This window comes from Macaca thibetana, chromosome 6 (genome assembly GCF_024542745.1).
Source record: "Macaca thibetana thibetana isolate TM-01 chromosome 6, ASM2454274v1, whole genome shotgun sequence".
Lineage (NCBI taxonomy): Eukaryota > Metazoa > Chordata > Mammalia > Primates > Cercopithecidae > Macaca > Macaca thibetana.
This window is the reverse complement of record NC_065583.1, coordinates 13,611,425-13,623,728: the sequence shown is the minus strand read 5'-3', so window position 1 is coordinate 13,623,728 and position 12,304 is coordinate 13,611,425. Positions and strand designations below refer to the sequence as shown.

General features: G+C 43.9%; 1 protein-coding gene and 1 long non-coding RNA gene across 7 annotated transcripts in view; one reads left to right on the top strand and one right to left on the bottom strand.

Moving 5' to 3' along the window:
• TENM2 (teneurin transmembrane protein 2) overlaps positions 1–12,304 on the top strand; it is a 1,303,382-nt gene that overhangs the window by 1,167,676 nt on the left and 123,402 nt on the right. For all 6 annotated transcript variants that reach the window (XM_050794625.1, XM_050794624.1, XM_050794626.1 and 3 more), the window contains 2 exons: positions 2,677–2,877; positions 4,598–4,783. In XM_050794625.1, the coding sequence (XP_050650582.1) occupies positions 2,677–2,877; positions 4,598–4,783 (387 nt within the window). The remainder of the gene's footprint in view (positions 1–2,676; positions 2,878–4,597; positions 4,784–12,304) is intronic.
• LOC126957141 (uncharacterized) overlaps positions 1–12,304 on the bottom strand; it is an 83,224-nt gene that overhangs the window by 44,878 nt on the left and 26,042 nt on the right. The window lies entirely within an intron of this gene.

Sequence of the window (12,304 nt, the reverse complement as noted above, 5' to 3'; positions counted from 1 at the left end):
TTTGTCTTTTTTTTTCTTCTTCTTCTTTTTTTTTTTGAGACAGAGTCTCACTCTGTCACCCAGGCTGGGGTGCAGTAACATGATCTTGGCTCACTGCAAGCTCTGCCTCCTGGGTTCATGCCATTTTCCCGCCTCAGCCTCCCGAGTTGCTGGGACTAAAGGCACCGGCCACCACGCCTGGCTAATTTTTTGTGTTTTTAGTAGAGACAGAGTTTCACCATGTTAGCCAGGATGGACTCAATCTCCTGACCTCATGATCCACCCACCTCGGCCTCCCAAAATGCTGGGATTACAGACGTGAATCACCACACCCGGCCTGCCCTTTGTCTTCTATGTGTTTGATGCTTTCAGCTCAAGTTTACATTCAGATGAGCTCCACCACCCTAAATGGAGCAAATCTGAAGGTATCAAATGGGCTTATGTCATCAGGAGTTATATTCCCTGAGACAATGAATTCAACTGTAAAGTGATAGTAACAAGATTATGTAACATCATCATAAATATCTCCAATTAATAATAATAAGCAACTAAAATTCACCTCTGGGGGAGTGTACCCCTGATTTTTTTTAACCACTGTTTTTTCCCCATGCCTGAAATGGTTTTGAAATGACTTCCATAAATAATACCGTCCTAAGAATATGCAAATGGGATTGTGAGAAATATCTCTTACCTCTGAAAATTATTATTTTTGCCTCAAGGGAGGGCTGCCCTTTGGAAACTTCTTGGAATATTGTGATTTCTAATAAGTCCAAATTTCTCAAGTCTGATGTCCCTCAGGACTGGTTAGTTTGTGGCATGGATAATCTAAATAATATCATATTTAAATACACTATTAAAATACACTAATGGCTGAGCATGGTAGCTCACACCAGTAATCCCAGCACTCTGGGAGGCTGAGATAGGAGGATTGCTTGAGCTCAGGAGTTCACAACCAGCCTGGGCAACATAGCAAGACCCCATTTCTAGAGAAAAAAAAAAAGCTTCGTTGGACATGGCAGTGTGTGTCTGTGGTCCTAGCTAGTTGGCAGGCAAAGGCAGGAGGATCACTTGAGCTCATGTGTTCAAGGCTACAATAAGCTATTATCATACCACTGCTTTCTAGCCTGGGTGACAGAGTAAGACCCTGTCTCAAAAAAAACAAAAAAACAAAACAAAACAAAAAACCACTATTTTGTGCCCCATAGGGAAAGAAAAAAAGACACTCAGCATAAAAAAATGTCTTAGGAGATCCTACAGAAAGCTGAGACCCTGAGGAATTACCATCTTAGTGTAATAGTGAATTATTTAGAGACCGGAAGTCTTGCATATTTCAATCTTGGCATTGTGCAAGGAAAGAAAACAAAATTTTCTGAGAATTTAAACCATAAGACAGCACGCATACACAGGAAGGATTTAATAACACTGTCAGTGTGGTCTCCTCAAGAAGAGAATTCAAAGTGGTCCCAAGCTAGCTGTACCCCCAGGTGATGGAAGAAGCAATCCTTTAATCTGGGCCAACAGGCCTGATTTGGAAGCCGTAAAAACAGGAGAAATATGTCATAATCAAATAAGGTGACGATACATCCACATTTGTCTGATCCACAAAGCAACATCTGAGCCCTCTGCTAGACCATCATTTCTCATTAAACCACATATTACACAAAGAACCCTCTTCTCCAAATGGCATTGCATCATTTCCTGAGAATACACAGGAACACATAAGAAAGCTGGGCTTCCTCTAAAAGGCCCTATTTATTCAACCCTTAGATTGAATGGAGGTCCCAGGTTTGAGATCACATTGTCATGCAAAAAGTCGAACTGGCCTTTGCAGCTCACTCCTCTCCTCACTGTGAGGATATACACCTACTGGATGTATATCCACTCTAGTAAGATGGCCAAACAATCAGACAGTGGAACAGGCAAGAACCACAATGACTGGACTCTGCCCATCAACTCATCTGATTGACTGGTAGAAGGTCAGTGCCTCGGCCAGAGATAGGAATCCAGTCCCCTGGTGATTACCTGTAGGAAGGTGATCCCTTTTGAATCATTTTCACACCTAACTTCGCCTCTTCTATCCTGCACATTTACTAACTCCTTCAGTGGGTGTGTGCTCAGAGAATGAATACTAATTTTAGACTTAGCCTAAGTGAAACCTCATTAGGAAAGTGACTCATTTATAAGTTTCATTGGTTTTTCCTTTTCATCTTTTGTTACCTTTTGAAGTCAAGTATTAGTAAAGTTACAATGAGCCTCTCTACTTTTCTCTCTTATAGTGAGGGGCAATGCAGTTTGGCAACGCATGTAGAAACATGGCAAGTATTCACATTCCTATTGCAGATGCTCTGATACGATTCAGTCGAGGTCCTAATCTTTATAAGCACAAGATGCTAAAGGTGGAACGGCATACTTCTATATCTGATTTCTCCTAATTCTGCTTGAGAAAGCCCCTTTTCGTTTCTCTTGCATCTTCTTCAAGTTTGAGATTCGGTGTTTTGACAAATAAGAAGCCTTTTACTTTTTATGGGTGTTCTTCAGGAGACCACATAAGTATTTCTTGGGCTGCTCTACTTGCTAGCAAGTGAATGGGAATTGGGGAGCCACTGGTCCATTCGGCAGCAAGCCCATGTCTCATGGCCCATCCTCCATGGGTGATCAATGCTTTTATTCTTCTGTTTTTGTTTCTGTTTTTTTCAGTTGATTGCTTGGATCCCACCTGCTCCAGCCACGGGGTCTGTGTGAATGGAGAATGCCTGTGCAGCCCTGGCTGGGGTGGTCTGAACTGTGAGCTGGCAAGGGTCCAGTGCCCAGACCAGTGCAGCGGGCACGGCACGTACCTGCCTGACACGGGCCTCTGCAGCTGCGATCCCAACTGGATGGGTCCCGACTGCTCTGTTGGTAAGCCACAAGATTTTCTCCTTCGTCTCTCCAACACTCCTGCCCTGTGTTCCATTCCATTCTCAGATGGATGGGAATCTACTCTTAACACTTAGCTTGGGATAAGGGGACTTTGATGAATCACAATATGTCTTTCTCATTCTCTTCTCCTCAGTCGTGGAGTCTGTGATCTTTGAGAAACAAACAAACAAAAAGCACTGGGTTGGTTCCATCACCGCAAATGGATGAGGGGCCCAGGAGGGATGCTTCCATTTGCATTATAGGTTTTCTTACGTACATTCCCTAAAGGTACCAGAAAACAAAACAGAACAATTCAGCCCCAGACAAACTAAATGGAACGTCCCATAAAACAGAAAAGAGGCTCCCTCGGGGTGCTGCGTGAACATGTTCTAAAGCTCTGTAATACTCCAGTGACAGGAAAATAATGAAGTCGCGCTGTACACTTCATTTTCCTAAAATTTAGAGCATGTGTCTTCCCTCCAGAGTGACCTTAAAAATGGAACAGTTCAACAGTTCAAGCCAGTCCCAACCTTCCTGAGAAAGGTTCTGCTCACACTGACAAGTCCCTATCCAAGCAAGCGATCATTCCACCCCCTTCCTCTGGGTAGTGAGACAGCTGTCAGATTGCCATGGCAATCAGGAAGAGAATAGATGTGAAGCTTTGCCTACAATGGGAAAGAAATGAATATTTCATTCCAAAAAGAAAAAAAAAAAAAAAAAAACAGGAGAAGAGTCAGTTAAAATGGGCTATTTTGGGATGTCTTCTCAGCCCACTCAACTCTGGCTTCAACTCTGATGCTGGTGGTCCTGGCAAGGCTGTGCAGAGGATAGGAGGAGGTGGGGTCCTAGACCCAAAACCCAGTTATGCTGCAGATATGCTGCGTGACTTTGAGTGAGTCACCGGCCCCACTCCCCGGCCCGGTGTTCCTTCCCCTGGCATGCCAAGCCACGCCTCCCTCAGTAGACTGATGAAAGGGTGAATGTCTGGCATGTGCTTGTCCTCGCGTGAGAGGTCTGGAATACCAGAGAGTGCATATCTGTCTGTCTGTCTCCTCCCCAAGCACAAAAGACTTTGAGCTCCTTTGAGAAAGAAGCTGTGTAAATGCAGCATAATTACAGCGGTCATTATTGCCGCCAAGGTACCGATCTGGGTAAGGGGGGTATCTGCAGTCATCATGGGAATGGAGCAGCAGGGTCCGCAACTGACCTCTTGGACTTGGTCAGTTCAGGCTGTCAGTGGGGGAGGAATCCTAGCTGGCTAGAGAGTCAGGATCCATATATGGATCTTTTCAGGTGGGTACTTCCCAGTTAGCTTTGCCAAACTGATTAAAACAGTCTCAATCTCTAGAAGACTCGTTCTCACGTTCTAGTGAGTATCAAAACCACCTGGGGGACTTGTTCCAACAAAATCTCTGAGTCTCATTCCCAGATCTTCTAATTCACTGGGTCCAACTGGGGCACAAGAATCTACATTTCTAACGAGTTCCCAGGTGATACTGATGCTGCTGGTTCCAGGGGCCACACTTTAAGAACCACTTCTCTAGAAAAAAAAGATAGAACAATGAACAGATACCCAGCCAAGGAGAGACAAGCCTCCAAAGATGACAGAGCGCTGGGCCTCAGGGCCTGCTCCAGGGGTCCGGGCCGTGTGCGTGGTCTGGACTCCATGGAAGGTTTCACCAGCTGTGGTGTTGAGCTGTAATCATTGTTTTTCTTCCAGAAGTGTGCTCAGTAGACTGTGGCACTCACGGCGTCTGCATCGGGGGAGCCTGCCGCTGTGAAGAGGGCTGGACAGGCGCAGCGTGTGACCAGCGCGTGTGCCACCCCCGCTGCATTGAGCACGGGACCTGTAAAGATGGCAAATGTGAATGCCGAGAGGGCTGGAATGGTGAACACTGCACCATTGGTAGGCAAACGGCAGGCACCGAAACAGGCACATATTGCTTTATTTTCATAAATCGTAGATCTATAGTGACGGTCGCGCATGGCAACTGGCTGTTCCTTCAGGGACACAAGTGCTCTCCCACGTTTCCTGCTGCCTCTCCAAATCTCCCAGGGGATAGGGAAGGAGAAAAAGGAGGTCCCTAATTGGGAAGGGCTTTTCCTTCTTTCCAGGATTCCGAGTTGAAAGGAAAGGGACCAGAGCAGATAAGAAAACCCCTCCAAACTTCCAATCTCGGGGAGGGAGAAATGCACATGCATGGGAAATTGTTGTCTGGGGGTTGCAAGCACCCCAAATCACTGTGGTCTGCAGCTCTCCCCTTTTTAAATCCTCTCTCAGCTGGCTGGATCACTGGATCCCTGCTTTGCGGGCAACAAGGTGAACTCACTAATTTTAGGCCAGGTTAGAGACAGGCAGGACTCCGGGGTTCCCTCCATAGCAGGTACCACCATAAGGTCCTGAGATTCCCCATCACCACCACCATCATTAAATATCTCCTCTTCTGGTCCCATTTTATTCTCACTCAGCCACCTCTCTACAAAAGCTTCTTGACCAAGAATATTTTAAAGGTCATTTTCTTTGTTAAGAAGAAATAGTTTTGGAGATTATTCATTTTTATTTTTCTGTCTTTTTTGGGACAATTGTGGTTTAGGGTAGGACTATACTGGATTAAATGTACCTAATCATCCCTTTCGTAGAGGAGCTGGGAGCCAATGGTCTTTGGCTTTCCACATCTCTCAGACAGTTGGGATGACAAAGTTGTCAACTTGAGCATCATTTTACCTCCAGTTTTTACTTTTGTTGTTTAATTGTATCAAGCCTAGGATCCATTTTTATACCAAGCTGACTAATCTACTTGCCTGCATGGAAATTCTCAAAGACTTTTCCAGCCAAACTACAGTTTAGCCCCTTGAAGTTACCTTTGATCCCAGCCATCAAGTTTGAGACCCTCCCCTCTGTCCCAGCCTAACAACCCCAGTCACAGATGGGCCACCTGGAGTGAGAGACAGGGCTAAGAGCTTGTGCAGGGCTGATTCATGAGATCAGACTCAGTTTCCCATGCTGTTCATTTGAGTGGTTATACAGAGATAAAGTGGACTGACTCTGTATTCGATTTCTTCCAGTTCCATCTGATTGGGCATCCGAGGGGCAGCATGCCAATCAGGGCCACAGCCGTAGCACTGGGACCCTGCTGGGACAGTCTGTTGGCAGTGAATTGTTTTTGCAATCTCTCGATGACGCTCCAGGTCTTGCTCCCCTGCAGCCGCTTTTATCCTCAGTTCCCTGCAGAGTCTGAGGAATAATTCAGAAGACTTTCAAGGGAGGGCTGTGCACAGCCCAGTACTGAGACAGTTCTTACAATAGCATCCATTCATCAGGGGCGTTCCTTTTGCTGTACTATTGCATGCCTGGTGTTATTTAAATAAACATTCCCCTCCCCATATCTCCTTTGCCCCAAATCCTCCCCTCAAAACCTCTTGCCAATCATCAGCATTGAGGTAGATAATCCTACTTTCTTTTAATTCATACAATCCAACCTCACCTCCCCTTTGCTGCCCCTTCCCACATCTAGGGGACAGAGGCGCAGGGTTAGTGTTTCCACAGTGATGCCTGCTGGCTCTCTCCTACCTACAATCTGTCTTTACTTTGGAAATAGCTCACAAGAGGGCAGTCCAGATGGATTCGAGCAGGAGTCGCCAAACTACGGCCAGAGGGCCAAATCTGGCCTGCTGCCTGTTTTCCTGTGGCTTGCCAGCTAAGAATAGTTTTTACATTTTCTAAGGGTTGAAAACAAATCCAAAGAAAACTATTTCCTGGCACGTGACAATGATATGAAATTCACATTTCAGTGACCATAAACAAAGTGTTATTACGGGACACCCACACCCATTCATTGATGCCTCGTCAGCTTCCGTGCCACCTGTCAGCACTGAGTAATTAGGAGACTGCATGGCCCACAAAGCTGCTTGTGTGGCCCATTACGGGGGGAAAAAAAAAATCTGACTCCTGAATTGCACAAATCTTGATGGATAGAGGGGAGAAAAGCAAGGCAGGTCCACACCCCCATTAAGAAAAGGACACCAATTACAGCTTGAAGGATCCGAGGGTTCTACTCCAGATATCACAGAGTGGGAGAGGAGAGAAAACAATAGATGTACTAAAATGCTTCCGGGGCCCTTGAAAAAGAGATGGGAAGATGACAACTTTGGTCTCAGTAGAGAACGGCAAGGATATTGGCCAATAAGAGAACATAGATGTTTCGGTCAAGCTAGCCCTTTGGGTGAGGTAAATTGGGAAAAAAAGGTGTTTCTGCTACTTGAAGTGTTTGGTACAGGTTTCACATCTTTGTGAGATGACATACATGTGTTCTGGAGAGACGTACAGAAAGTGTAAATTGATATGCCAGGTAAAGCTCCCAAAATGAAGAGAGTGCTGGTCCAGTATAATCTCTTGTTCAGAACGATGATCTCCTGTGGCTTTAGAGTTTGTACTCTGTATGTTATAAAGATCTTTACTACAAAGCCGTTTATTGTGAGAAATTAGGGCTCTGTGGCTTTATTAGTAGGACATGTGCCATCTCCTCATAGTTATGTTCACGGTGGTTTTCTCAAAAACAAAGCCAAGCATACCTTGATCAGTGAGATTTGCCATTCAAAAACCAGAGAGATGTTCATGCATGCATAATTGCAACTTTTGCTTTTCTATCTCTGGCCCCCAGAGCTGTTTTGTGGAGTTTTAGTCTTCTAGTTTGAGCAGACACTCCTGTCATTTCATTTAAAGTAAATGCGACAATTTACAAGCCCAGCATCAGTTCTCCTCCTTGGGGATACTGACAGAGAAGAAATGGGGGCTCTTTGGTCCTTTGCAAGCGCAGCCTCAAATGCTGTATTTTGAAAATAGAAAATACATAAAAGTGAAATGATACCAAGTCAGCAAACAATGCCTAGGGAAATATCTCGTAAGGCAGAATTGTGGGAGTTGGTGTTGGACACTTGGGTTGTCTGTGGCCTGTTTTCAAAAGGTCATAGTGAGGTAGTTTTCTTGGGGTCATTGCAAATAGTCAACTGAACAGTTCACATCAGTCCTTGTGGATTACATTTACTGTACTAAAAGAGTCAAAAAGAGAGACAGGGAGAAAAGATGAGGACACAAGGACAGACTTCTAAAACTTAGTCAGGTGGAAGCCCCAGGATCAATCCATGTTTGGTTAATGCCTTTCTGAAATTTGCAACCAAATTATTTATATGTGGCAATTTAGTAGAGATTGCTAAAGATTTAAATATAAGGTATAACACTTCAATGTTAACTGTTAGAACTAACTTATTGGCAGGCTGGATTCTACGAAGCAATGATTGTTATATAACCTTTTCCTTAAAAGTTAAATATATGGCATGGCTAAAATCGACAGAATTGTGTAGATAAAAAATATACTTTGAATACATATGAGCCACAATTCATGTGTATCTTTGGAATATATTAACATTTTTTGTATAGTATGCGGTTTACTCTTATGACTAGATCAGACAGCATATTGTGTGGTTAGAAGAGGTTTATTCTTTAAGCATAATTTTAAAATGGGTTGTTGTTCCTGTCATCTGCCACCACCACCACCATTACCCCCTATTAATACTGGGAACTAGGACAGGTGCAGTGGCTCATACCTGTAATCCCAGCACTTTAGGAGGTTGAGGGAGACATATCACTTGATATCAGGAGTTTGAGACCAGCCTGGCCAACATAGTGAAACCCTATCGCTACAAAAATTAGCTGGGCATGGTGGTACATGCCTGTAGTCTCACCTACTTGGGAGGCCAGTGTGGGAGAATTGCTTGAGCCCAGGGAGGCTCAAGGGAGCCCAGAGATTGCAGCGAGCCAAGATCACGCCACGGCACTCCAGCCTGAGTGACAGAGCGAGATCCTGTCTAAAAAAATACTGGGAACTAACATCAAAAGGCCATGCAAAGGCTATAACACCAGAGCATGGAGGAACCATAGAATTTGTATAATAATAGGTCAAAATCACTAAGAACTATATATAGTAAATGTAGATCAGCCTTTCATGAAGAGGTAAAGTAGATGTTAGCTTGTGTTAATGAGCAGAACAATTGGGCAAAATGCAAGAAGAAGCCAACATTTGCATTGCTGGGGAATCAAGGAGGGATGCTACATGCTAACTGTGGACTCTTGCAATTATCTCCTGAACATGGGCTACCCAGACATCTGCTCTGAATAATACAAACTGACCCGCAGACTAAATCTGCCCACACTGGGCACTTCCCAACCCTGAGTGAACTGTTTGATATCTGGGTAGTGAGTAAAGGCTGCAATGGTTATTTCAACTTGTGTATTTTATCTATGTGGTCCTAACCTCCGATTTCATCTCAGAATCATAAGGGCTTGATTCCTAGGACCTTGTGAGGCTGAGTGACCTGCCCAGGTGCCACAAGTCAGAACAGTTTTCTTTTCCCTGTATCGCACTGGGCCCTTCTATTTTTCCTCTTTAATTGGTTGGGGAAAGAAATCGGTGCTTGTGATGTTAATAAGGAAAATGAATCTTTACCCAAGGTAAAACCAGCCGTGCAATGATCCGATGTGCTGATTAAGTGATTGTCATCAGAAGTAGACAGGGTCACAGTCCGAGAGGGAGAGTGCTTCAGAACAATAGGGAACAGGCTGGGAAGAAAGTGACTGTCAGAATTAACCAACTTCAGACTGAGGACAGCTACTTGTGAATCTCATTCCAGTCTCATTCTAAGTTATGAAAAGTTGTTGTTGTTGTTTTTTCCTAGTGGCTATTGTCCTTGAACACTTGAGCTTTCATGACTCTACAATGAGATCAAGTTGAGATGGAATTAGCCACTGTGGAACCATCCTTACCACCAGGCCTGTGGAAGCAACTAATTCTCTGATTGGTTAATTAACCTATTCCTTCAGGGGCTCTTATTAGAACTATCCTTGGAGTTCCTTCTTGTATTTTAAGTGAAAACCTAAAGTGGTGGCCTTTCACTGATAAAGATGATGGATAAACTTTTAACAGAATGCAAAAGCTGTTCCATTGCTGATTCTCTCCCACCACTCCCCTGTAATTTGGCCAAAATGTGAGCTTCCTTAGTGCAGATCAGGAGTCACCACCTGCCTAGAAGTTCTTTTTGAGTCTGGGTCAGTCTGCCAGAGGTTTCCTATCCAACCCCAGAACAAGGACTGGGAGGCAGACTTATAGAAACATGTTTTCACACCACTGCAAAAAAAATAAAAGGAAAGAAAATAACTGCTTTACCAGCAGCGAGAGTCTCATCACTGGAAGCGTTTGCTTACTTGTCCTAGACATTGAAGGGCTTTCAGCGTCAGTTGGAAAATAGACAAGATAGACACAAATTACATTCTAACTTTATGACTATCATTCTGTAGTTTAAATGGAAGCATTTTTTTTTTGTATTTTTATGTGATTTAGTAATATCTCCTCATGTTATGAGTTCCCATCAAAAAAGAAAAGGGGAGAATTCTTGGTGTTTTAGCTCTGTGGGGAGACAGTGATTTGTGTCGTCCTCTGCGCTGTTCCCTTAGTGTTTCAGGGGAACTGGTTTGATGGACTAGCTTGTGGTTCACGGTGATGGGGCCAAGCTTGCCGAGTCAATAGCTTGATATAAGGTATTCCTTCCTGACTTCACCGGAACAAAGAACTGAACGGTTTGGAACTCTTGAAACATAAACTCATGGAGGAGAGTTAACACAAGGAAAATTCCAGGCTCAAAGAAAGGGGAACATGTAATAAGAGCTGTTGAAAAACATGGGATGCATTGCCCTAACGTATAGTGAGTGTTCTGCACTTGAGCTTTTATAGAGAATCCATGTGCCTTCCATGTCTATGGCTCTGGGCTTTCACAATATGCACTAAAGACTTTCCATCAAAGGAGAAGGGAAAAAAAGTGGTTCCTGGAGAGCTGAGCTCCCTTAGATATTTGTGATGGACATTTTTCTCATCACTTGGCAGCCAATTCATTATGGTATCACGAACAACAGACTGGCCGATGAAGTAGGACATCTGTGTTCTAGCTTTGACTTTACCATATACATTTGGTATGTCCTAGAGCAAGTCACCAAGTCTTCCTGACCTCAATTTCTTTATATCGCAGATGAAAGGGTTGGATCACATCATTGCCTTCCAGGGCATGATGCACAAACTTGAGATGCTTTTCATTGGTCTGCAAATACACCTTATTGAATAGTCATGTCGGGCTTTTAAAAATAAATACAGTATTAGGAAAAAATGTAACTAGCACATCAAACTCATGATTATACAGCTATTATTGCTTAGGGAGGGGGCAAAAGTAGGTAGTGATATTAGGCCTGAGTAAATTTAAAGAAAAATATTAAGTAAATAGTACAGATATTGCAAATGTCACAAATGCAGCATGTGATTGACTGAATTTAGAACACACTTGAATGAGCTGATCTCTAAGGACCTGTCCATTTCTAGGATTTCATTACTTTTGATGCAGAAGCATATGAATGGGCTATTCTAACGCAATCAAGCCTTTCTGTCTTCTGTAAGGCAGGTTTTCAATGTAGGCTCCCATAATATGCACTAAAGACTTTACATTCAAGGGATAGATACAGCACAGTGCTGCCCAGCTGATGAGGCATTGTTGAATTACTGAGGGTAGTGAATTGAGCTTTTGTTGTTTGTTTGTTTGTCTGCTCACCTTAGCTCCAATTTATGTCTGATTTACCTAAGGAATCTTTTGTACATTGAAAAACTTCCTTGCATAAGTTGAATCATCAGGCCCCACTTTGTCCATTTATATTTTTTAATAATAAAGAAAAGACATGGCTCATCCATCCATGTCTGCTTCACTTGGATCCAGAGAAATGCAAGCATGATAACAAAGTTTTTAAGAACACAGGATTTTGTGGCAAGGTTGGTGGTTCATGCCTGTAATCCCAGCACTTTGGGAGGCTGGGGCAGGCAGATCACTAGAGGTCAGAAGTTTGAGACCAGCCTGGCCAACATGGTGAAACCCTGCCTCTACTAAACATACAAAAATTAGCCAGGTATGGTGGCACACACCTATAATCCCAGCTACTCAGGAGGCTGAGACACGAGAATCCCTTGAACCCAGGAGATGGAGGTTGCAGTGAGCTGAGATCACGCCACTACACACTCTAGCCTGGGTGACAGAGCAAGACTCCATCTCAAAAAAAAAAACAGCACTTTGGGAGGCCAAGGTGGGTGGATCACCTGAGGTCAGGAGTTCCAGACCAGCCTGGCCCACATAGTGAAACCCCATCTCTACTAAAAATACAAAAAATTAGCTGGGTGTGGTGGCAAGCACCTGTAATCCCAGCTAGTCGGGAAGCTGAGGCAGGAGAATCACTTGAACCCGGGAGGCGGAGGTTGCAGTGAGCCGAGATCGCGCCCTTGCACTCCAGCCTGGGCAACAGGAGTAAAACTCCATCTCAAAAAAAAAAAAAAAAAAAAAAAAA